Source organism: Ailuropoda melanoleuca, unplaced genomic scaffold, assembly GCF_002007445.2.
Source record: "Ailuropoda melanoleuca isolate Jingjing unplaced genomic scaffold, ASM200744v2 unplaced-scaffold5927, whole genome shotgun sequence".
Taxonomy (NCBI): Eukaryota; Metazoa; Chordata; class Mammalia; order Carnivora; family Ursidae; genus Ailuropoda; species Ailuropoda melanoleuca.
The window spans coordinates 37777-64359 of NW_023233025.1; the positions used below are offsets into that span (position 1 = coordinate 37777).

General features: G+C 46.5%; 1 protein-coding gene across 7 annotated transcripts in view; it reads left to right on the forward strand.

Annotated features, from left to right (window-relative positions):
- Window positions 1–1991: 1991 nt before the first annotated feature.
- The window catches only part of ARHGEF10 (Rho guanine nucleotide exchange factor 10), a 76966-nt gene continuing 52374 nt past the window's right edge, over window positions 1992–26583 (forward strand). For 3 of the 7 annotated variants that reach the window (XM_034652374.1, XM_034652376.1, XM_034652380.1), the window contains exons 1-7: window positions 1992–2104; window positions 6882–6958; window positions 9064–9120; window positions 17447–17610; window positions 19588–19704; window positions 22301–22415; window positions 25632–25738. In XM_034652374.1, the coding sequence (XP_034508265.1) occupies window positions 1992–2104; window positions 6882–6958; window positions 9064–9120; window positions 17447–17610; window positions 19588–19704; window positions 22301–22415; window positions 25632–25738 (750 nt within the window). Of the gene's footprint in view, window positions 2105–6879; window positions 6959–9063; window positions 9121–11312; window positions 11370–14242; window positions 14399–17446; window positions 17611–19587; window positions 19705–22300; window positions 22416–25631; window positions 25739–26583 lie in introns of those variants that run through there. The other 4 variants (XM_034652375.1, XM_034652379.1, XM_034652377.1 and 1 more) reach the window with 4 other exon arrangements.

A 26583-nucleotide genomic window follows, 5' to 3' on the forward strand; every position in this document is an offset into this window, starting at 1 on the left:
TGTACTTGGCAGGAATCTTGGAAATTCACCAGGATCAGCCATGCTGTTCATATTTTGTAGTCTAAAGAGTAGGAACGATTTAAAAATAAGGAAGTAGATTATGCAATTAAAAAAAGATTAAGGAACACGTTCTTACATTAATTTGCTTATTTTCAGATCATTTGGTTACTGTAAATAATTGAACACTAATTTATTTTTAAGTAAATTAGCATATTTAAAAATCATTGGCTTCTTTTTGTGCTGTTATCCTAGAGCCATTAACAAAACCCTATCATAATAAACACTATTGTAAGTTCCCAGATCCCAGAACACGGGTCTATGTTTGTTTCTTGAGCCTTTAAAGATAAACAGGTGCACCAGGCTCTCTTTCCCGAGGTCTTGAGGAAAGCCTGGAGTGCAGTGTGGGGCTGGGGTCCAGGCATCAGACCTGTGCTGGTGGCCTGCTGTGCATCTTGTGGTTCTCCCATGGATATGGGGGGCCTCCTGGCTCTGCAGGGGCACAGGCTCCCTAGTACGGAGGCTGCCTCACCTGGAACACGGCCCTCAGACACAGGAACAGCCAAAACCCCTTCTCTTCCTCCCTGCCCAAAACCTAGTTTGAAAAAAGATTCCGAGGTTCCCCTTCTGTTCTTTACTGGTCCTCCAATGGCCAGAAACTCATGGTGCTGTGCTTCTTGGCACAAGCTTCCAGATCTTTTCAGGACAATAAGGGATGAGCAGTTGGTGTGGCCAGAGAGAGAACAACTGAGTATGCTCACCTTCTCCTGACCTCCCCTTATCCAAGTTCTCGTGTGTGAGCAGACAGAGGTGCATCACCTTTGGGGTGCATCCCCTTTCTTGAAAGGGGGAGCCCAGGGAAAGAAAGCATCATTTTGGGTGGGGAGTCGAGATGAGGCCTGGGTGGTGTGCGTTCAGGGATGGGGAGTGGTGACCTCGTCCCAGCCACAGGGAAAATGATCATGGTGTGAAGTGTGTTTGCTGCCAATTAATGTCCTTTTTTCAGCGACTTTGTCGAATAGCTTTTGTCTTTTGGGAGGTCCTGTGGGTCATTCTTTGGGGCAGAGTGGTGTGGCGGGAAGAGCAGTCTTTGGAAGGGGGTGCAGGTTTGAGTTCAAATCCTGACCCTGCCTCTGACCTGACGTATGATCCTCGGGAGATGCCTACCGTTCAGTGGCCTTGAGAACGCGATGAGTTCCTGTCTGTGTGGTCCCTGCTGCACTGCTAGGGAGCTCCCCGCTACTGAGGAAGGGTATTTGCTAGTATTTATCAGGATCAGGGGACCATTTTTATGGGTGAGGTCTGCAAGCTAATTATACTGAGCACAGCTCTTGTGCACCTGGAGTCAACTGTTGAGCAGTTTGAAAGCGTTCGAATGCTTGTGTGGAACCCCGTCAATCCTTTCTTAAAGTCTTTTTATGGACAGTTTCCCAGCGTAGACATTACCCACTGGGCCTTGGTTGAGCACATGGCCTTTTGTCCTGAGCTTATCACCCTCTTGGTAAACCAAACCCAGAGGTGGGAGAACAGCCATCAGCCGGGACACGTGTGACAGACTTTGTGTGTAAGCATATGTGTGTGTGTTTGTGTGTGTGTGCATGTGTGTGAGTTTGTAAGTGTGTGCACATGCACATGAGTATATGAAAGGTTGGTTGTCAGGTATCGTGAACATAACTTTTTCTCCCTCGAAAATCTTTGGAGGCTGCCATTTAGACACACTTTCAAAGAATAAATCACAATTCTAAATTTCCGTGAAAAGTTAAGAATGAGAAAAAATAGGTTTGTCACTCTAGCTTGATTCCTTCAGGGTACCATTTTAATGCCAGCTGTTTCAGAGGGCTTTTGGATATCGCTTTTTACTGCAATCCTATTTTAAATACATCTTATGTAAAACCTGAAAAAACTCTGAATCTATCTGGTAATCATTTTATGCTAAGATAAGCTTATCATTGAAAAAATTATAAAACCATTTTAAGGCTAAAAATCCGCTCCGTATGTATTTTGCCCTAAGCCTAAAACCGTGTGAATTTTTTTCTTTCCTCACAGAAACACAGAAAGTAGAAGACAGCCAGGTTAATTCCTTAAGTCCTGAGGCTCCAACGAACAGGTACGTTTGTTAATTTTCCACACGTGCTCTGAGCTCACGACCCTTCCCTGAGATGTGGAGTGCAGTGGTGCGCGGTGCTGCCCTGCCCGGCCTCGGTGCTGTGAGGTGGTCACCGTGCGGGCCTGGCCCAGCCCGAGACCCGCCCCTCGCAGGTCCTGGGCAGCTCTGTCTTCTGTACCCTCGTGGGTTCTCCGGAATACGAGGACTCTGCAAGGTGTTCGTGCTCTGTGGAAAGACAGGCCGTCTGAATGCACAGGCAGGTAGACCAGGAAGACGCGCGCTCCTCGGGCTCCGTGTAGCTGACACTCTGTGTGCTTTAGCATCGTAGAGGGTCTCAGAATCCTGTGGTGGGTTGGGCGGGGGTGTGTTTACAGTGTGTCTAACCCACTTTTCATCCAGAATCCTCCAAACTGATTTGAGGATTCTAGATCTTTCTTTCATGCCACTTGCCTTCAAAAATGCTATGTCATCTGCCTGGGATGCTTGGGAAAAATCCCATCTTCCAGGTGAACTCCTACTTCCATTTCACAACCCTGCCTAAATGTCCCATTTTATAAAATTCCCTCTTTCATTCTTCCAGAGCTGTGTAGGCACACCTGCTTTAAAGCTGATTGCTGTGTGTCCTCACTGTTTTTTCCAGTGTCCTCTTCTGCTGTTGGGCTAAGCATTCTACAAAGTTAAAGACCAGGTTTACCAAGGGTTAGCCTGGCAGTGTGCTGGGCGCATGGTGGGTGGGCCTGTGTGGTGTTATGGGCAGCTCTGTGGAGGTATAATCGCACACCATGCCTGTTTCAAGTGTACTGTCTGGTGGGTTTTGGTACATTGCATCGTCTGTTTTAAAATTGTGTTAAAATCTATATAACATAAAATTTTGCCATTTTAACCATTTTAAGTATAAAATGTAGTGGCATCTCGTGCATTTACTGTGTTGTACCAACATCACTACTATCTACTTTCAGCATTTTTCATCTTCTTAAACGGAAACTCTACCCATTCTGTAGTAATTTACCATTCCCCTACCTCCAGCCCTAGAGAATCTCCATTCTGTGTTGTGTCTCTACGAGTTTGCCTAATCTAGCTAATTCATGTAATTGGAATCACGGTAGTTGTCCTTTTGTGTCTGACTTATTTCACTTTGCATCATGTTTGCAAGACTCCGCCATCTTGTAGGATGTGTCCAGATTGCCGTCCTCTCCAAGCCTGAACATTATTCCTCTGTGAGTACATATTGACCTCTCAGTGGACTCTTGGGTAGTTTCCACGTTTGGGCTCTTGTGAATAATGCTGTTGTGAACACTGGTGTACAAGCATCTGAGTCCTTGCTCCTTATCCCTTTGGCTCTATACTTGGGAGCAGAACTGCTGGGTTTTGTGATGAGTCTCTATTTAACTTTTGAGGAACAGCAAACTGTCTTCCACAGAGGCTGTGCCATTTTACATTCCCACCAGCAGTGTACAAGTTCCGATTTCTCCATAAGATCACCTAAGTTACTTTCCATTTTTAAAGATTATAGTCATGCTGCTGAGTGTGGTATGGTCCTCGTGGTGGCTTTGATGTGCATCTCCTTGGTGACTGATGATGTGAGCACCACTTCATGTCCTGTTGCCCATTTGTATGTCTTCTTTGGAGGAACGTCTTTCAAGTCCTTTACTTTTTCCTGAATTCAGTTTTTTGTTCTTTTTGAGTTGTAGGTATTCTTTATTAGTATCAATATTAATCCATTATTGGTTACGTGATTTGTGAATGTTTTCTCCCATTCTGTGGGCTGCCTTTCACTCTCTTGGTAGTTTCCTTTGTATAAAAGTTTTTAATTTTGATAAAGTCCAACTTATGTATTTTTTTCTTTTATATTGCCTGTACTTTTGGTGTCCTATCCGGTAAATGGTTGGCAAATCCAGTGTCCTGAAGCCCTCTCACCATGTTTTCTTCTAAGAGTTTTGTAGTTAAGCCTGTGAGGTTGAGTGGCATGTTCTGAACAGTGTGTTAGGTCTGGTTGATTTGTGGCGTTCTTACGGGTCTTCTGCCTTATGGTTCCATCATTGGAAGTGCTAGATTGATGTCTCCAGCTATCATTGTGAGACCGTCTATTTCTGTCTTCCATTCTGTGCATTTTTGCTTCATTTATTTTGGGGTTCCTTGGTTAGCTGTGCATGTGTTTATAATTGTTACATCTTGTTGTACTGAACCTTTTATCAATTTATAATCTCCTTTTTTGTTTTTTGTAACGTTTGATCAGTTAAAGGCCATTTTGTTTGACCAGCTTTTACCACGTGTTAGAGTGTCTACCGCCTGGCCTGGTACCCTGTTTGGTGCATGGTGGGTGTGTTTGTTTGTTACCATTTAGCTTAGTTGTATCTTAATTTGCCAAGCATTTACTGCATGCCCGGCACGTCCTAGGCATCAGAGGTAGGAGAGTAACAGCAAAGCAGACAGTGAGAGCGCAGGGTCCTGTCTCGGGCATGTGGACTCATGCACGCAGCTGGGAGTCCTTGGCCTTGGTCTGCTGTTCTCACACTCACTTGGCTTTTCCTTTCGGACAGTAGGCTGGCCTCTGAAAGTACAAAAGTGCCCTCCTCCCAAAATGAGTGTGATCTCCGGAGGTAGGTACACACTTGCAGGGTTTTCTACCTGGATTACATTACGTGTGTCACCAAGTAGATCCACTCAAGACCCTTCATTAGAATCAGGGTCTGTATATAATGAAAGAGGAGTAGGGGGCACATTATCACTGGTAATCTAAACTTCATGATGGGAAATATATCTGCTGAAGGGATGATTTGTTAGAACCTAAAGGATGTGAAACAACGTGAGAGGGTAACCTCAAACTGTTTTCCAAAGTGCGACCTTGTTTAAACATATGGAAACACTCAGGAATAGTTTAAAATATCATCCATACTTGCTTCAGATATTCTCTTTTTTACTTAATGTTATTTTGATGTAATTTTAGACTTAAAAAGTAGAAGAATATTTTTTTTAATGTGACAGATTCTTCGACTAAGTGCAGGACTGACTCCATTTATTTCCTCATGCGCGCCCACAACGCGTCCTCCAGGAGCTAGTGTCAGTGATCTGGACAATTTGAAGACCTTTACCATCTTCCCTGGCCTCTCAGTCTTGCAAATATTTTTTTTTTTAGATTTTATTTATTTATTTGACAGAGATAGAGACAGCCAGCGAGAGAGGGAACACAGGCAGGGGGAGTGGGAGAGGAAGAAGCAGGCTCATAGCAGAGAAGCCTGATGTGGGGCTCGATCCCATAACGCCGGGATCACACCCTGAGCTGAAGGCAGACGCTTAACCACTGTGCCACCCAGGCGCCCCAGTCTTGCAAATATTTAACTCTTAGAACTAATAGCAAACAAACAAAAATGATGGTAACGGAAGAGACCACCCGGCAGTGACCTCCACCACCNAGTCTTGCAAATATTTAAATCTTAGAACTAATAGCAAACAAACAAAAATGATGGTAACGGAAGAGACCACCCGGCAGTGACCTCCACCACCTCTGTCACTTACTGTGAAGTGTGGCATCAACTCCGTATTAAGGATTCTTTCATCCATATGGACGGTCTGCAGAGCGCCCTGTGTTCATCTCGGGGTGCTGACCGGCGTTCCAGGCTCTCTCCCTTCCGGGGAAGTGCTTTTGCGGCGCCAAGTTTTTCCTGCAGCGTGCTCCCATGCGTGCCGCTGAGACCTTCCCCAGCGCTGTGTCCCTCTCCCCAAGGCAGCGCTCCATCTGTTGAGTGAATCTGATCTCATTGCAGCGGCCTGCCATTGCCTGCAAGACAGCGTCCCCGTCCCTCTGTGAGACCCGTGCCTTGGCCCCTGGGGCCCGCTCTGTGAGCACACCACCAGTCACGTTGTGAGCATTGTTAATTTCTGGTGGTGTGATCATTAATTTTTCCCACTAACCTGTTCCTGGAGGCCCCAAAGGCCCGTTGGTCACTCCGGTGTGTCTTTCCAACTCCTCCCGTGTGTGACACCTAACTGACCCTCGAGAAGTTCTGGTGGAAAACCGGAAGACAGTTCGGGTCTTCTGGGACAGGGACTTCATGTCTTCTCGTATCTGTGATGCTGTGCATATGGTGGGCCTTTGAGGGCACTCCTAGATAGCCAGGCATGAAAGTTTGAACTTGGGCTCTGTGTTGAGATGCTGCAGCTGGGCTGTTAAATTGGGAACGTGCAGGTTAGGACCGGCTGAGTGAGGGGGCAGAAGCCTCCGCACGTGTCCACACGTAGCTCCCTCAGCCTTCCAGTGACCGGTGTGGGGGTGAAAACCCCGGGGTGACTGATGGAAGGCATAGCTTTGGCACAAAGGCAGCCTGGTCACCAGATCTATGCCTTGTACATCCAAGGACCAGGGTGGTGCAGTGAGCTGGGGACAGGGCGTCCTCTGCTCCCATAGATACGGAGCCAGGCCACCAGCACCTGTCACTTACTAGGTAAGAGTGGAGCAGAGGTCACTAGCTTGTCAAGGGCTTAACTCTGTTGATTTTAAAGGGTGCCCTGAGAAAGCAGAGTGGGAAGGTATGGTGGGAATCTTACGCGCGGGTCCTCATACACGGGTCCAGACTGTGGGTGTGAGCAGGCTTGTCGTACTGTGAAGTGCACAGGCAGCAGCTCAGAAGACAGGATGCTCAGCACAGAGCATCTGTGATAATCTCTGGGGAACATAGAATGTACATACGGTGAAGCGTCTGTACCCTCCGGGGACATCCAGTGGTCTCATGATGGGCAGCATTCCGCTGTTGTGATTCTGTGCTTTGTTTTCTCTTAGTGACGACCGGGTGCGTAAGGAGGACAGTGCGCTTGCCCGCTGGGTTGCGGACCCAGCCAACACCGCGTGGATGGAGAGTAGGTACCGAGTCACCAGGAACCTGGCAGGGCCGCCCCGGGATCCTCGCCGCGCTCCGTGGGGATGCCACCCCAGGGGAACCGTGTGTTCTTGTCAGGTTCTGCTGATGATTCTCATGTCCTATTCTGATGGAACACTTCAGCCGTGTGTTCATGTAGCTCAGGTGCTGACCAGGGCTGACCCGGCACTCTCTGCAGCCCTTCTTTTAGATCCTGTCGGAACATCTCCGCTCGCCCCGTCCCTGCCCGTATACGTTCCTCATTGTTTCTTCCTCGTACAGTGTTTGGGTTTTGTCATGATAGTCCTACATTTGGGGAACTGATGCTTTGACCCGGGCCCTTAGTCAGCAAGTCACCACTGAGACATCAACCAGGTATTTTTCTTGGGATTCTAAGATGCTTTCTCATGGTACCATTTTGAAAACGGGGTGGGTGGCTGGTTAAGCCAGCCCACCGTCCAGATGGCATACCAGATCTTCTGTTCCACATGTGATTTAGAAAGCTGAGCTATTTTTAACCACATACGATTTTTAATTTTTAAAGAAAAGTACAGGTGGCTTTTCTAATTATCTCCTTATTATCCACTGGCTTACTAATTTTTATATAATTATTTTATATGATTGACTTCCAAGGGAGAACTGTCTTAACTGTCTCCTAATTATTAAATTATCTCCTGGAACGTGTCATTCTCGTTTTAATTATGGCATTGTGAAACAAGGAACTTAGCATAAATAGATGATTCTGCTGGGGGCTGCCAAATTGGGTCATTACAGGATGAGGTGTTAATATCTTCCAGTTCTCTAGCAATGTTATTTCCAAAGTAAAATTTGTCTGACTTTCTCCCGTTGTTTTGTTACATAAGTGGCAGTTAATTAGAATAACACATTAAAAAATCTCTGGGTATAACTTTTGACTCCCCCAAAACTTAACCACTAATAATAGCCTCCTGTTGGCCGGAAGCCTTCCAGATCACATACACAGTCAACTAACCCATATTTTATGTATGTGTTATATACTGCAGTCTTACAATAATCTAGAGAAAAAAAATGTTATTAGAAAAATCATAAAAAAGTGAACATACATTTGCAGAATGTACCGCAGACATCAAAAACAAATCCGCGTGTAGTGGGCTTGTGCGGTTCACAGCTGTGTTTTCCAAGGGTCCACAGACAAGCATCCCTCACATTATCTAACAGGAGTAGAAATGCTTATCGTGGTTGCAGTTAATATTACAAGGAAGCAAGTGTCTATCATATGGCGGCTTGACAGCAGCAAGAGAATGAGGAGCGTTCCCGAATTTGCTCCCATAATGTAACAATGGCTTAATGTCAGAGGAAGTGTTCAGTGTATTTAGCTCATTTTCTTGCTGTTGCTTAGTCACCAGTGACTTTGTAGTGTGGTTGATTTCCACGTGTGGCCCGAACTCTTACAAATATTTAAATGCATTTCTGGTTTCACACATGCTCTTGTACATGACCTTCTCATTCAGTGTACGCTGAGTAGTTTGCCCGTGGAGGGTCCTCGCTTTATCTTAAGAAAGCTTGTTGTAATTTCAGAGGACATGAATGTTCCACATAATACAGGTGGAGAGATTTTACCCTAACAGGTGAACCTTCGCACCCTTGCTTAAGCCTGCTTTTCCTAGCCAGAGGTTCAGAATATCATGGAACGATGGGTTTATTTTAACAGTTTCCTTTTAATATAGCCCCACTTGAGCTGTCCCGTTATTTCTGAAACTGTGTACAGCACCTTTGCATTTTTTTGCATATCAGAACACATTAACTTCGTAAACTTAAAAATATTTATGAAGAGCCACATAGAGATACATAGATGAACACAAAATAATGGACTAAATTGGTCTAGAAACCACAAAACTCCCTGTTGGAGAGATTTTGCAGCTGGTTCGTGTAGTGTCATCCTTCAATCCCAAGGAAACATCCTGTCCCAGAAGTAATACTTATGTTTTGGTAGGTTATCACCAGTTAGCCCTTACAGACTAACTTTCTAAATAATTACAGCATCATAAGAGGCTGTGGTCCTAAACAGTGTAAATTGTACGTGAGTGGTCTTGGTTGGTTTTTAATGTTTCCCTCTTTTTATTCCAGATCCAGAAGAAGCCATTTATGATGACGTGCCAAGAGAAAATTCAGACTCTGAACCAGGTTTGAATTGTCTGTAATTGAATTTTAGAGGATTCAGTCTATCAGTGTTTCCTTCTGGTGTAAAAAATGACCAGTTTGTGTGCACACAATCCCTAGACGCACAGCTTTTATGTGTTTTATTTTGTGTTTTGTATGTTGTGTAGTGTCTCACTGATATCATGGGGGGGGAACGTTGGTCTGTGCACGTAGGTGTGTGTGGTTCTGTTAGAGCACTTTAGGGTAATTGATTCATGTAAAGAAGCAGGAAGAGTTAAAGATGCGAAAAATACGAACAGAAAGGTAGAAAGCATGGAAGCTATAAGAACTAGCATATATATAATAAATGATTTAAGTGAGAAAATAGAAGGAAGTACTAATACATTTCCAGGATTAAAGAATGATGTAAGTTCTCAGATTGTAGAAATACAAAATCAAAAGCAGGGTCAAGCCTGAATCCATACCCAGGCACATACACCTGAACCGCTGAGCACAACCCAGTCCACTGATATCAGAACACAAGTGTTTAAAAAGAGGGGGACAAAGGCAATATCAGATAAAGATGGGGAGATTTACCACTCAGACTCTAAAAACTATTCCACGTTGCGTTTCAAGGAAAAAGGTACTGAACATAATGAGCTGCAGAAAGAACAGAGAGCCAACAATGACCTTGTGAATGAATCTGCACAGGCATTGATTAAGACAGCACTAACAGTATGGGTTCGTTTCCCTAGTGTGACCGCAGGGTGGGGCTAAAGCCCTAGGCAGTGTACCTGTCATCTGGAGGGGTGGCTGACATTCTGCATCAGGAACCGCAGGAAGAGGGTATAAATAATGATTGTGTGTTTTTTGCTGTGATAGGCTGGGTCTGCATTTACAGGCAACCAACTAAAGAATAGAAATAGATTATTTCACTTCTAACCCCGTAGGAAAAAACCCAATCTGGTAGAAAGCAAGAAAATGTAAAATGGGAGAGTATGGCAAATAGTATGAAAAAAGATGGCAAAATTAGTCTAAATATATTGCTTTTTGTAGTAAATATAAGTTGAGTCCAATTGCCCATAAAAGATNCCTTCCAGATCACATACACAGTCAACTAACCCATATTTTATGTATGTGTTATATACTGCAGTCTTACAATAATCTAGAGAAAAAAAATGTTATTAGAAAAATCATAAAAAAGTGAAAATACATTTGCAGAATGTACCGCAGACATCAAAAACAAATCCGCGTGTAGTGGGCTTGTGCGGTTCACAGCTGTGTTTTCCAAGGGTCCACAGACAAGCATCCCTCACATTATCTAACAGGAGTAGAAATGCTTATCGTGGTTGCAGTTAATATTACAAGGAAGCAAGTGTCTATCATATGGCAGCTTGACAGCAGCAAGAGAATGAGGAGCGTTCCCGAATTTGCTCCCATAATGTAACAATGGCTTAATGTCAGAGGAAGTGTTCAGTGTATTTAGCTCATTTTCTTGCTGTTGCTTAGTCACCAGTGACTTTGTAGTGTGGTTGATTTCCACGTGTGGCCCGAACTCTTACAAATATTTAAATGCATTTCTGGTTTCACACATGCTCTTGTACATGACCTTCTCATTCAGTGTACGCTGAGTAGTTTGCCCGTGGAGGGTCCTCGCTTTATCTTAAGAAAGCTTGTTGTAATTTCAGAGGACATGAATGTTCCACATAATACAGGTGGAGAGATTTTACCCTAACAGGTGAACCTTCGCACCCTTGCTTAAGCCTGCTTTTCCTAGCCAGAGGTTCAGAATATCATGGAACGATGGGTTTATTTTAACAGTTTCCTTTTAATATAGCCCCACTTGAGCTGTCCCGTTATTTCTGAAACTGTGTACAGCACCTTTGCATTTTTTTGCATATCAGAACACATTAACTTCGTAAACTTAAAAATATTTATGAAGAGCCACATAGAGATACATAGATGAACACAAAATAATGGACTAAATTGGTCTAGAAACCACAAAACTCCCTGTTGGAGAGATTTTGCAGCTGGTTCGTGTAGTGTCATCCTTCAATCCCAAGGAAACATCCTGTCCCAGAAGTAATACTTATGTTTTGGTAGGTTATCACCAGTTAGCCCTTACAGACTAACTTTCTAAATAATTACAGCATCATAAGAGGCTGTGGTCCTAAACAGTGTAAATTGTACGTGAGTGGTCTTGGTTGGTTTTTAATGTTTCCCTCTTTTTATTCCAGATCCAGAAGAAGCCATTTATGATGACGTGCCAAGAGAAAATTCAGACTCTGAACCAGGTTTGAATTGTCTGTAATTGAATTTTAGAGGATTCAGTCTATCAGTGTTTCCTTCTGGTGTAAAAAATGACCAGTTTGTGTGCACACAATCCCTAGACGCACAGCTTTTATGTGTTTTATTTTGTGTTTTGTATGTTGTGTAGTGTCTCACTGATATCATGGGGGGGGAACGTTGGTCTGTGCACGTAGGTGTGTGTGGTTCTGTTAGAGCACTTTAGGGTAATTGATTCATGTAAAGAAGCAGGAAGAGTTAAAGATGCGAAAAATACGAACAGAAAGGTAGAAAGCATGGAAGCTATAAGAACTAGCATATATATAATAAATGATTTAAGTGAGAAAATAGAAGGAAGTACTAATACATTTCCAGGATTAAAGAATGATGTAAGTTCTCAGATTGTAGAAATACAAAATCAAAAGCAGGGTCAAGCCTGAATCCATACCCAGGCACATACACCTGAACCGCTGAGCACAACCCAGTCCACTGATATCAGAACACAAGTGTTTAAAAAGAGGGGGACAAAGGCAATATCAGATAAAGATGGGGAGATTTACCACTCAGACTCTAAAAACTATTCCACGTTGCGTTTCAAGGAAAAAGGTACTGAACATAATGAGCTGCAGAAAGAACAGAGAGCCAACAATGACCTTGTGAATGAATCTGCACAGGCATTGATTAAGACAGCACTAACAGTATGGGTTCGTTTCCCTAGTGTGACCGCAGGGTGGGGCTAAAGCCCTAGGCAGTGTACCTGTCATCTGGAGGGGTGGCTGACATTCTGCATCAGGAACCGCAGGAAGAGGGTATAAATAATGATTGTGTGTTTTTTGCTGTGATAGGCTGGGTCTGCATTTACAGGCAACCAACTAAAGAATAGAAATAGATTATTTCACTTCTAACCCCGTAGGAAAAAACCCAATCTGGTAGAAAGCAAGAAAATGTAAAATGGGAGAGTATGGCAAATAGTATGAAAAAAGATGGCAAAATTAGTCTAAATATATTGCTTTTTGTAGTAAATATAAGTTGAGTCCAATTGCCCATAAAAGATGTTCTCAGGTTGGGTTAAATAACAGAGCTTGGCATGTATTTTTATGAAAGCTGTATAGGATACAAAACATTTGTAAGTAAATGGATGGAAAAAGAAATATAAGGTCGATTCCAACCAAAATATAGCTAGTATTACTCTAATATAGTGAATGTTGGGCTATAAAATATTAGGTATGGAGTNCGGTTCTCAGGTTGGGTTAAATAACAGAGCTTGGCATGTATTTTTATGAAAGCTGTATAGGATACAAAACATTTGTAAGTAAATGGATGGAAAAAGAAATATAAGGTCGATTCCAACCAAAATATAGCTAGTATTACTCTAATATAGTGAATGTTGGGCTATAAAATATTAGGTATGGAGTCCTTCACAAGAGAGAGCTGTAACAGTTCTAAACTTGTGTGCACCCAACAAGACAGTCTCCAAATATATAAAGTAAATAGGACTGAGATATAATCAGCACTAGTTAAGTTCATAATTGGAGTGGGGTATTTTAAGAAAGCTCCTTCCACTGTCATGGAGACTGGATGTGAAATGAGTAAACTGCAGAAGAACACAGTATACAATAAACCTAAAGATAATATATAGAATCCTGAAGCTAATAGGTTCAGAATGCATTTTTTTTTCAAACACATGGGATATTTATAAAAATTATATACCATTCCTCAAAGCAAATATTAACAAATGCCAAAGAATTAGTATTCAGGCCTCTTTCCCTGATTTAAAAAAAAATCAATAAAAAGAAACATTTGAATATTAAAAAATAACACTAGTACCTAGCTCATAGACAAGGCTGAAAGCAGAATGGAAATTAGGAATATTTTGACTTGAATAATAATGAAAATATTACATTAATTCTTAGATAGGTTTAAAATAATGGATTATAGACACAACGGCATTTGTTAATAAAAGAAGATGGAAAAGTAATGAGCCAGCATCCAACTCCGTTATATAAAAGAACAGCAGAGTAAACTCAGAGAAAATAGAAGGAAATAAAAATAGTAACAGCAAAAGTGATTAACAGAAAACAAACAATAGTATCAACAGAACCAGAGAACAGTTCTCTAAAAATAATATGAAAATAGGCCTCTGGTAGTGTTGGGAAGAAAGGATAGTATTGGGAGGAGAGAGAAGGAAGGAGGGAAGGAAAAACTGATCAGGAGCAAGAAACTGCAGTAGAAACTCATAAACACCATGAAGGGATTCTAGAAACAACTTGGTATCAATCAGTTTTAAACACTTGGACTACATCTGAGGTAAAAAAAACATCAATGCATAATGATTCCTGATATAGAATTAATTGCTTAACTAATGTGCCAGACAGCCACTAAGACCAGTGTTCTCATCTCATAGTGGCCAAACCATCAGGGGACAGACAGTCCCTCTGCTCTACACACAGTTCCAATGGATAGTTGAAGACAGGAGCAGGTAACTCACTTCAGGGTCTTAGTTTATAACCCCCTTCACCCCAAGGGGTGATGCTGACCATCCTAATGAAAATGGAGAGAAATAAAACCCAGCAGTATCCCAACAAACAAGCTAAAGCCAGCCTGAACCCTTTAGATTTGTCTCAGGAGTTCATGGACCCCTTAACATTAGCAGGTTCTTTTGTCATCTTTTCCGCAGGAACAGACTCACGGACGTAAACCTTATGTGTATCTCAATAGATGCTTAAAATGCACTTGATAAGATTCTATGGCCATTCAGTGTTAAAAACTCATGATAGAAGGAAAGATCCTCAGCCTAACAAAGGACGTGTTCTTGTAATCTACATCCAATGCACTCGATGATGGAGAGTTACAAGCACGTGGTAATGTATTCATTCCACAGTGCGTTTGGACGCTGTCACATACTGAGCACTGATCTACGTTCAGCCAACAGAGTCGTCCCTGCCCTCAAGATTCCGACGTTGAGAGACACAGACACTTAACATTTGGGTCCCTTTGTAGATTTAACTCAAGTGCTTACGAAGGGATGTGCTTCCAGGTATTTATTTAAATGCATGCCGTAAAGAAAGAGGGTATTAAAGACCGGTTTCTGTAAAAAAAACAAGCTTGAAATTTATTTTTGGGTAATTTATGCTACCAGGTCGGCCTTTCCCAACACAGAAGGGGTGATAGGAGGCCTCCAACACCAAAACACCATCAAGAGGTGTACCAGTAGTCTCCCTAGGTGACAGCCATTCTGGGGAGAGCCAGCCGTGTCCCTGTGAGGATTGCCCCACAGGGCCCTGATATGTGCCCTGGCTCTAAATCTGTGAGGTTCCTTGTGAGTATAATTGTAGAATTCAAGCTGTCTAGGACATCAACTGTGTGGTGAACCGTGGAGACACAGACGTGTCCAAGGGAGAGCAGAGGCCTATGAGCTTTGTGCAAAATATGGCCATTTAAGGTGAAGTTCTGTCACAATACTGGGAAGATACTGAAGACTTTCTCATGACGTATGATGATAACCATCTATATATTTTTTAATTGTGGTAAAGTGCACACTACCTAAAATTGACCATTTTATCCAGTTTAGTGTGTACTGTTTAGTGGTACAAAGCACACTCATGGGCTGGTGTGGCCACCCCCACCACAGTCCTGGCCTAGGGCAGGTAGCAAGGTTGCTTCCCAGAATAACTCGGCCAAGGAGACCAGCTCTCCCTTCACGCCTGGGGGAGAAACGTGCCAGGTGACTGCGTTTACTTTCCAGGGTCAGAAAGCATCACCCTGTGCATCCAGGAGCTCCACAGGGCCTCACAGTTCACAAACCATCAATCCTCTGTAGTTAACAAGATACCATAGAGCCCTTGAAATTTCAGTACGTGGAGCGGGGAGACCCAGCTAGCACTGCCTTTTCCAGAACGTGGAACAGCATTATCTTCACATGTCCTGAGCACTGAGGGTAACGTCCCTAAGTTAAAGGGGGTCCATTGCGCCTGGCGTTGTGATGGCACTTACTTTCCTGAGATGGACAGGCCATCCAGCTGACCCGAGAGCAGGGCTCACAGGCGAGCAGGGGCCCTCAGCTGTCGCCCCAGAGCTGGGACCACTCTGGAAATCTTACTGGAGGTACGGGTACCACGTGCCATGCTATGTGTGTGGACTGTTTCCTGCAGACAGAGTAGCCCGAGGTCCAGAGGGGTTGGTGAAGGGAGGACGGTGTACTAATCTGGCAGCTTCAGGACTCGTGAACCACGTTGGGGGAACGGTGCACAGGCACACAATGGCACGTGTGGGTGCCTCCCCTGCTGACGGATCCGTGGCAGGTCACCAGGTCCTTCCACTCATGGCCAGCTGCTGTTGTCAGGATGGCTCTTGGTCCTGACTTGCATGGCAGCTAAGCCAGAGTCTGGCTGCATCCCCAGAAGCCACCTGCCCTGTTGACCCATCGCCCAGTTGGTGGTCATGGTAGGTGTCCTTCAGGCACGCTGAACCATGTACTGCGGCTCCTGGAAAGTGAGCTCATTTTCAAATACTGCTGGGTTTTACCCAGATGACATTTAACTCCTTAGCTCTTTTAACCAGAAATTTGGATTTGTCTTATGTTCTAGAATTAATCTGAATCCAGTAGATGTCATGCAAGGCCAGGGTAATCTGAAGTATTATAGGAATTTTCAAAGTGACAAATTCCTATGTATTTTTCATTTCCAGTGAAAGCAAATTTGCTTTTAAGTATCATATATACAAAGCTTGCTCTTGGCCCTAAAGAATCTATTGATCAAGGTTTAATTACTGAAGATTTTTAAGGCCAAGTTTTATTACAGAGGTCAGTGGAAGATGCATATGGAATAAATTTAATCAAGAAATGTGAATGTATTTTCAGGTATGGAAATGCCATCTTTTTTTTTTCTTAAAGATTTTATTTATTTATTTGACAGAGACAGCCAGCGAGAGAGGGAACACAAACACAAGTAGGGGGAGTGGGAGAGGAAGAAGCAGGCTCCTAGCAGAGGAGCCTGATGTGGGACTTGATCCCAGAACGCTGGGATCACGCCCTGAGCCGAAGGCAGACGCTTAACGACTGCGCCACCCAGGCGCCCCTAGAAATGCCATCTTTTATCTAACTTTGTACTGTCCTTCGGTGATAATTTAAGCAGAAATTACTTTTAATGAGTCACTTGTACCTGAGAAAGTTCATCTGAAATAGCCATTTATGGTCATGTGTTAATAAGTAATAGAAATCAGAGAGAGACACTGATAACCCTGGAAGTTTGTAGAATGACGTTTTCATTCTCAGAAAGTCCCGTCACCAGCAGCACGGCACTGAAAATAGGAAACCCATCTGTATTTTTCTGTTCCACTGCATTTTTTTGTATTAGTCAAGGCGTATCACAGAATTACTTTTCGTGGATCTGTGACCGTTGCACCTATTAGAAAGGAAGCAGATTAATTAATTGGTGATGAATGTCAAGACTTCTCCTTGCTATGGGAGTACCGATAAGGCAGCTAGGCTCAGTGAACTCACTTTTGCAGAATACAGATTATGGAGTAAAAGACGGGAATTAAAGCCTTTGGAATTTTTAAACTATAAAGATCCCTTTGTATTTGGTGGCATAGACCTGTGTTTATTACTAATTATGAAATGACTGATGTGATTAAAACATTTTAAAAGCAGTAATAGGTTATAAGATTTATTAGACCATTGTTAGCACAAAGACAAAATTTTAGTTGTTTCCTGTGAGCTTCCCTTGTGTCATATTTGAATGTCTCTATCATCTATACATCTACCTTCTATTTATCTAATCTGTTTATATTCTGTACATTTGTCTTCATGGCCAACAAGTTATTTGGTATAATTCTGGCAGATTCTTAGAGACCAGTGGCCCTCAGGATGCACCGGGGGCTGGGGGTTCATGGGTGCTCTGTCCAACCCTGCACATTGCCACCCCCGTCTTGGAGGGGAGCCTGCCCGGGGCTCTGCACTGCCCCCAGGGGTCTGATATGCTTCCAGCCCCCAGTGCTCAAGGGTATGGTGAAACAACAGACACACACAAACCCATAACTAGCAAATTCTGCATTTTTTATTTCATTTTGACATTTTTGCCCTCAGATGAAATGATTTATGATGACGTTGAGAATGGAGAGGAAGGTGGAAATAGCTCTTTGGAATATGGATGGAGCTCCAGTGAATTCGAAAGCTACGAGGAGCAGAGTGACTCGGAGTGCAAGAACGGGGTCCCCAGGTCCTTCCTGCGCAGCAACCACAAGAAGCAAGTATGTGTTAAGTCTGTGTGAGAGACAGCGCATCTCCTGTTAGCATGTGAATGGGACTTAAATTTTGCATTCCGTACTATTTAAGTGTTTAAGATGTTGGTACATAGTGTGAGGAAGGTGTAAGCAGTAGGGAAGGGGTCTCTGGTTTTACCTCATGTGTATAGTCATAGCAGGAAGTTTTTATAAACACACTCAGAAGGCCCTAAGTGACCACTCTGCATTATTTGTGTTTGTGCAGTCACGACTTTCCGTGCCTCCTGAGTGGACGGCGTCGGGTCTCTGTGAGACGCAGATGGGGTTGAAGGACAGAGCCCCTGAGCTGCCGGGGTATCTGTCCTGAGTGGAGTGTGTGCACGCATGTGCGTGACTCACGAGGTCAGAGTCTAAGGAGGAACTTAAGAGATGGAGCGTGAATTCTAGAACTGGGTGGTGGTCAGATGTGGGACCCAGAAGCACTTTTGTTGAGCGGGTCCTCTTACTGAGATGTGTGGTTTTCAGTGGTGCGTGTCTGTGCCGTTTGCTCTTGGTTGTTGGGCTCTGGTCATTTGTGAAAGGGGTGATCTGCGCTCAGGTTCACAGACGTGTCTGCAGGCTTCACGTGCTTTCTGTGTGAGGCTGAGCGTCAGGCCACAGGCACATGGAGGCTGGCCCGTGTGACTCTGTTGATGCAGACTGTGACAGTGTGGGTAAATCACTGGCCCCTCCCACACCCAGTAAGCAGAGCCGGGGGGAGGTGGTTCTTGACTGTGGCCACGTATGTCTGGCTTGCATGTGGTTACGGGTCACCTAGTGTTCTCATACTCTGTGAACTGGCTTCATGAAGCTCAGAAGAACCTACCTCTTTGTGAAGGTTGCCCGAGCACCTCACGTCATTACAGCCTTTCCTTGGACCCCTCTACTGACAGCACAGCTGAGAGTAACTAACGTGGGAAGCTGTAGTCGGATTGATGCCATGCACCTGCCACTCTGGGCTTACGTTGAGATCGGAGAGCTGTGCACGGGCGCTCGGAAGAGTGGTTAAAGCACTCTTCAGTTTCCTTCTGTTGGCAGGCTGGGTGTCACACACTTACTGAAAGACTTGTTTCTCGCCCTCTGAATGGAACTCCGCTCCTGGGCAGACCCCCCAAAATGCCAAGTGAAAGGCTGCTCTTCAGCAGGTGAACGGCCCACAAGGTGGCTTACGAGTGTGGGATAGTCAGTGTGGGCATCCTCCTCCCTCCCTTGCTCCACCGCAGCTGCACCCGAGGGCAGCTGGGAGCCCGGCCAGCAAGATGGAAAGGCCATGGGAAGGACTAGGCATTCTCGTTTAAGTCATGATTTTAAAACGGCCTACTGAACACTCTGAAGTTATTAACAAGTTAACTCAAAAAAGTCCACATTTTTAATGAAAATTGCTTAAAGCCTCTTTTCCTGGGTTGATATGGGAAACATTCGCTGGAGAAGCCTTCAGGCCTTGGTTTCCATATCCAAGACGTGTGATCATGTGGACAGTGTTTGACAGGATTTCTCCTCTTCCCCCATCAGCTGAGATGACGTCTCGTCAGTTTGGAGACTTAACAATCTGGGCTGCCCATTCCCAAATGATGAAGCCCTGCATGGAGGGCAGTCTTGAACTCGGGTATCTTCCACCTTGGTGCTGACCCAAAAGAATAATTTTATGCATTTTTTACTTACATTTTTGATCATTTTAATGTCATCAAAATGCATGTGAATGACGTCCCAGATCCTTTGGTTCCTGTATTCGCTCTTGTCTGGCATAGAAAAGTCTCCAGTCTGGGTCATCCAAAGTCGCCTCCTTGCCCCACATGTTTGACTTCCTCGTTTTTTATCTCTCAGGAGTTAGTGGGCCAGAACTAGGGGCTCCCCGTGGGGCGTGGGGTCCCCCAGACGCCGCCGCCACGTCCTTTCAACGTAAGACAGTCTCAAAGTACCAAAAGGAGCGTCTTTGTGAAAAGATTGTATCTCTTTATGCTGTAGCTTTCCCATGACCTAACCCGTTTCAAGGACCACTATGAGAAAAAGATGAGAGCTTTGATGGCAAACACGGTGGGAGCCACAGAGATTCAGCAGCTAAAGCAGAGACAGGAACTGAAGGTAGTGTGGTTCATTTTTTGACCAGCTGCGTTGAAAATGCTTATTCAGAAATGGGCCGTGCTTTTTAAAAGAAGCACCATGGCTACTCAGTCGGCCCTTTCTACCTGAACAGTGGTTCTCAGAGTGTGGTCTTGGGCTTCCAGGTGTCACCAAGGCCCACGTGGCGGGCTCATATTCATGCTGAGACAGTATCTACCCTTCTGTCTCTCGTTCTCTTACACGGGGACGGGAGTGTTCCCGAGGCACCCCTGTCTGTGACCCCACAGTCCCTGGCACGTGGGATCCAGCGTCTCCCTGATGAGCGAGAGATTTCCAGACGTGCGCAACAGCACCACCTATCTGGTCGTGTGGGAAATACAATGATTTTTCATGAATGGGCTGCTTCGATAACAGAGTAGGTTTATTATTATTTCTAAATGAATGTTCATTAAAGTTTGATATTTTTCTCAATTTTAACTTTTTATCCAGTAAACGTAGACCAGTGAAAGCCAGATGGACAGAGCTCGTGGGGCCCTCGGTACTTTTACGAGTATAAAGGGGTCCTGAGACCGGCAAGTTCGAGAACCGCTAGGTTTGAACGTGGTGGCGGTCAGTCCTTGCAGATGTGTTTTAAAAGGGCACTGTCAAGTAACGTTCACGTCCAGTAGGTCTTTTGTCCTCCCGATGTTTTGTGATTTGTTCGTATGTGTTAAATGGCGTCTAACTGAAAATAGATGTTCACTTAGAAATGTCTTCCGTTATAGTCACCTGCTTCATTCTGGAGTGTTCTTGTGTCCTGGGCTTCTCACAGCAGGAGCAAAACTCTGGGAGTCTCATCATTTCCTTCAGGTCATCCTCTGGCCGGTTCCCATGCAAGAATCCAAGGCAGCAGGTCACATGGGAGTGTCGGCTGCTGCGATTTTCCAGAGAACCATGAGCTCAGTCATTGGTCACGGGGGAGTCATGAAGGAGGCCAGCTCGGTGGAGGAGTTTGGAAGCAGGTGCAGGAAGTAGCGAGTGAGAGGGGCGAGCAGCATGTGTTAGGAAGCAGGGAGCAATGAGATGGGGTGTAAGTAATTAGGGCCAGGCCAACCCGACCCCCTTCAACCAATAAGAAACAGACATTAGGATGGGTTGGGAGGCCTGGTTCTGTTTCCCGGCTGCTGTGTGATCTGGGACAGGCATCACAGCTCCCCAGAACCTGGGTCTTCATTGCTGCTGGTACTTTGCAGTTTGGCTCCCCTCGGTCTTGTGTTAGCAATTCTCTGATTCTTATTTGAGGGTCCCTGACCAGGGTCTAGCTGAAGATCGAGGCTTAGCGGTCCAGGGTGGGGTAAGAAAGAGTGAGGTCTAGGAAGGCTGTGTGGGTCAGGAGACAAAGCAGAGGCGCCTTGCAGGCAGATGAGCACTGGGGGAGTGCAGGGTGGAGGCCCAGCAGCGGCTGGCCAGGAGAGATGGTGCGTGCAGCGAAGGGCATGTCTTTAGGAGGGGGAAGAAGGGATGTAGGTTTCAGAGGAGCCCGCAGTGGCCGTGCCCTTTGGAGGCTGGAGCAGGGTCCCGGCTAGCGAGTGTGGACATGGTTTGGGTGCAGCTGGTTGAGGCTCGGGGGACTAGAGGACACACAGGAACAGCCAGGGCCATGGTGCGTGTCTGACACCAGCACACGCCGCCCCTAAGGTGGGACCCGGCGGGGACCCTGATGATCCGGCCCTGAGACACATGGGCAGGGCGAGTGGGCCTGGGTGCGGGGAGGTGGAGATAGGGTTGAAATCTCTCCGGCATCAGGAAGGAATGGGCAGGAGGACCAGGGCGGCAGGCAGTGTGGAGGTCCTTTGGACCGGATGCTGGTTTGTCTGGAGGATTCCATCTGGGGTTCCTCTAAAAAAATCACTTGGACCCCGATGGTTAATACCTCAGACCTTAGAGTTTTCAAGAATAAGGAAGGTGATATGCCAAAGCAGGTCATTGTGGCTCTGAGCCCCGACAGCCGGTGTGCGTGTGTGCTCGGACTCTGGGTTCAGGGCTCCAGAACCCCAACACGGCACTCTGGGGGCAAGTGGGGCTATTCTCCGTCTGTGTCTACTCACGCACCCCACAGCCCGAGCAGCCCGTGCACGCCCCTGTAAGCTGCTGGACTTGCCTCCGCGTGGAGCTCAGGAGGGCAGCTTGGGGGCTGTTGTGCCGTGTCCTGCATGCGCCCTGTGACCTGGGCCCGCCGCGTAACTGTGTGCGCTCTTCATTCTCTGCCTCTGCCGTCCGCAGAGTCTCTTGTGTCTGTGAGTCATCCCGGGAACGATGGAGACTGACCTTGCACGCAGCGGGAGACCCACCCCCGCCAGGTTGAGGAAGGGCTGGTTGTTCAAGTTCGCTTTTCTTTCTTTCCTTCCTTCTTTCTTTCCTTCCTTCTTTCTTTTTTGTTAAACACACAAAACGTGGCCCAAGCCACACACACGCGCACACACGAAACAAGCACGTGAGCTCTCCCTGGTCACAAAGCCAACTTCAGGGGACGTTTTAAGACCAAGCTACTTGACAGTATTCTTTTAAAATAAAATAAAAGCAGTAAGTGGATTTTTATCGATGGCGCCACTTCTCGCATTTCGCCCTCGTCTTGCAGATGCAGAAGTTCATGAAGGCCGCCAAGGAGGGCACGAAGGATGGGCTCGAGAAGACGAAGGCCGCTGTGAAGAGAGGCCGCTCCCTCATTCGGACCAGGTCCTTCATGGCTTCAGGTGTGTGGCCCGGCTTGCAGACCACTCCGTCACACAGCATGTTGGTGGCATGGAGTGCAGCTGCCGGCTCGTCACGCACAACCCCCTTAGCACCGCACTTGTCGCTGGGGTTTGACTTAGCCAGGCCACCTGGGTCTCCTCTCCCAGATGGGGGGAGGGCGTGCTCTCTCAGCTGAAGACGTGCTCGGATCTGTGCAGTAGCTCAGGGACGGATGGACACACACAGACACACGCCAGGCAGCAGAAAGTTACATGAATTCTCAGGGGTGGTAGACTTCACTTTCTGTTGTCTCCTCTCAGCACACCAGCCCTTCATGAACCCCTGCCCCGGGGCCTTCACTCTCTGCTTTCCCTCCCGAAATCCCCTCGGGTATCCTGGGACCCCAGTCAGTCTGGATTCTCAGCAACTTTATTCTTTTTCTTTTTTTTTTTTTTTTAAGATTTTATTTATTGATTTCAGAGAGAAAGAGAGAGCATGAGCGGGGTAGGGAGGGAGCGGCAGGCAGAGGGATAAGCAGGCTTCCCACGGAGCAAGGAGCCCAACGCAGGACTCAGTCCCAGGATCCTGGGATCGTGACCTGAGCTGAAGGCAGATGCTTAACTGACTGAGACAGGCACCCCAGCAGGTTTATTTTTACTAAGGCATAATAGCAGTGATCTATTTTCAGAGCACAGATTCTCGTATGTACATCTATTTCTCACAAAGACACAAGCTAAGAGGGCTTGTTCTAAGCAGGAATTTTAGGAACCCTTTTGCTGGTGAGGAAAGATCTGGGATGACTCCAGAAGTTTCAGGTTTTCTGAGGCTCTCAGCACAGGGCCAGGAGCCTGTCTGTGCGTCAGAGAGCGAGGTTGTGTCTAGAGTGCACCAAGTGGACGACAAGCTGTGGACCAAGGATTATCTGAGAAGCTGTCTTTGCACTGGTGCGTTATTACAAGACAGCTGGTTACCTGCAGGGTGGCTGGGAGCATACTTTCCCGGAGTGGGCACCGGGACCCTGACGGATTCCTTTAAAAACACGACTTTGTTCTTTGCACAAGTGTTCTAAGAGGCGAGCTGGTGTGCGTGTAGCATTTGCTGAAACCACACTTCCTTAAGGAGCACCCTCGGAGGACTGTGTGTAATGGGCGTTAAAACGAACTGGACTCCTGTATAAATTCTAGTCCTAGTGGTCTTCAGCATCTCGAAACAAGATGTAGAAAGGGTTGTCAGGAGCCCCAGCAGGTTACTTGGGAAGGAGATGGCTTGGGGAGGGTGGGTCTCATTCAGGGTGTGCCCTGATGAGCTGCCAGCAGCGTGCCGGGTGCCCCCAGGACGAACCCCTTTGTGGGGGTGCACGGGCAGGTCTGAGAGGTGCCCGGGTTGGGATTGGGGCCCCACCCCAGACCCCGACTGGGCATCTACAGGCCAGCAGCCAGCACGTAGGATGGGCGGGAAGCCCCGAGCTGGATAGGGAGGAGGTCTATGGGGACCCCCCCCCCGGGGGGTGCGACAGTCAGTCAAGGACATCCCTGAGCCCAACGACCTTAGTTTCCCAAGCTGTAAAATGGGAAGATGGGACAGAATTAGTGGTTCTTAAACCTCGGTGTATTCATGAACAAAGTGGGAGCTTTTAACAAATCCCACCTACCCAGGCTCAGCAGCCCTGGGACTGATCCGTGAAACCTGAGGGGGCCTCTGGATACAAGAAGGTTCTGTTTCTGTTTCTTTTAAGACTTTATCATTTACGATCAATTTTAGATTCACAGCAAAACTGAGCAGAAGGTGTGGATATTTTCCATATATACCCCCCGCCGTGCACAGCCTCCCCGACCCCAGCACTCCCACCGTCTTGGTGCGCTTGTCACCACTGATGAGCCCGCACGGACACTTCGTCATCCAGAGTCCGCCGCGTACATTCACGCAGTTTCCTTCTCAACGTGGTGCATCCTGTGGGTTTGGACACGAGTCCAGTGACAGGTGCCCGCCGTTACAGTACCACACAGAGCAGCTTCATGGCCCTGAAAGTCCCCTGGGCTTCCTCTGCTCGTCCCTCTCTCTGCCAACCCCTGGCACCCTCCGATCTTGTCACTGTCTGCGTAGGTTCGCTTCCCCAGATGGTCAGAGTCAGAATCCGACCGTGTGTAGACTCCTCAGACTGGCTTCTTTGGCTGAGTCACCGGCCTTCAGGGCTCCCTCACGTCTGCTCATGGCTTGTAGGCTTGTTTCTGTGTAGCGCTGAGCTCTCCCCCAAGTCTGGATGGACCACAGTTACGTGTCCTTCACCTGCTGAAGGCCATCGTGGTGGCTTCAGGTTGTGGCCATCGTGAATCAGGTGCCGGGAACTCCACTGTGGGTCACATGTGGACATAAGCTTTCAACTCCTTTGGGTAAATACCAAGGAGTGTTATTGCTGGATTGTAGGGTAAGAGGATATTGGTTTTTGTGAGCAAGCCCCACACTGCCCTCCAAAGTGGCTGCACCCCTCTGCTCTCCCGCGGGTGGCGAGTGGGGGCTCCCGCGGCGCCACACTCTCGCCAACACGTGGTGTGGTCGGTACTCTGGATCTGGGCCGTTCTCATGGCTGTGTAGACGCTGGTAGGTGTTTAAAAGATCCTCACAAATTTTTCTGTGCAGCCAAGGTTTTGGAGATTTGAATTTGATCATCTCTGGGCTCCTGTTAACCTAAGAATCCCTTTGCTTTTCTGTTTTCCAGCCCTTTTGTGGATGATTTAGCCACGGCCAAGTTTTTAAAGATAAATTTAGTTTTGGTCTCAGTGTTTTGATTTGATGGTAGCTGTGCTTCCCCATGAGCAAGGCAGACAGAATGTCAAGAAACTCACTGAGTCTCCGCTTAGCTTTCGTCGATTACTGAGCTTGGGTTCTTGGCTGCCCTTCTTTGTCTCTGAATGCCATACTTTGTACGTTAAGAAATTGAAGTATTTATTTCTGATCTACCAACCAGGTATTCAAAGGACATCTCTATCTTTTGAAATTAAACTTCCAAGTATTGAAAATTTCAGATATCGATGGACACTACGTTCCTCTTCTGGAAAAGATATTTTCTTGGGTTTGTTAAAATGTCAACTTAATCATTGCCAGGTGGAAAAGTAAGCACGGAAAATCAAAGTGTCTGCCTGAGGCATTGACTTGATGACTTTTTTTTTTAACCACACTGTACTATTATGAATATATCGTTTCAAGGTCAAACTAGTGCCTTCTGACTTTTTTTCAAGATCACAGATCCTGTCTTGAGGAGGAGCAGAATTTATTTATTGACGTTGACTGCAAACATCCGGAAGCCATCCTTACCCCAATGCCGGAAGGTCTATCTCAGCAGCAGGTAGGATGGGGCTGTTTCTTGGCGCAGCTGTGCCGGCTGCTAACGGAGCTCAGTGTCTCCACGGCTGAACCCCCGCCGTCCCCCACTCGTGGCCCCTCTGTGGCCTCGGCGGCCCTGGCCAGCACCTGTGGTGTGGATGGGGGCTCTGTGGTCCACGAGTGTTTGCAGTGTCACCCCCAGAGGGAGACGTCTGTGGGCGCGATTTATACCGGTTCTCACCGACGGGGCGACTTTACCTGGAGACACTAGGTGGGCGTGGGCAAACGGCGTGTACGCAGTGCCCCACACACAGAGCAAAGACAGTTTTCCAACAACTGATGAAATCAGCGGGGCAGAAATGAATTTCCTACCCTTTGGAAATAGGAGAGGGAAAAAAACACGGTGGTGTCCATTTGATGATCTTGGGTAAAAGGAAAAGAAGCCTCAGGACAAGAGCGTGGAGCAGAGTTTGGGGCTTTCGGGGGGCCCTTGAGTTGTCCTCTGTGGGGTCAGCATGACACACGTCACAGAGACACGCGGTATTAGGTAGACACGTGTGGGCAGCGGCGTGGGAGGGAACAAGGCGGTGACAGCGCTAAGGTTGGAGTCTGAACAGAGAGCCGAGCTGGGAGGATGCCCAGGGGCCGTTAATCCTTGTCGGCAAATTAGGAAGCTCACGTTTCACTGAGTTGAAGGGGGAGCCCGAGCAGCAGGGCTGACAGGACGAGGAAGCGTGTCTGCGGGCCGCACGGCTGATGTGTGAGTGTGTCGGGAGCGAAGGAAGACGTGGCGACGGGCGTGCGGTGGCCGCCACAGACACTCATGCTGTGAGCCGCCTGCAGGAGCGCACCGGGTGTCATTAAATC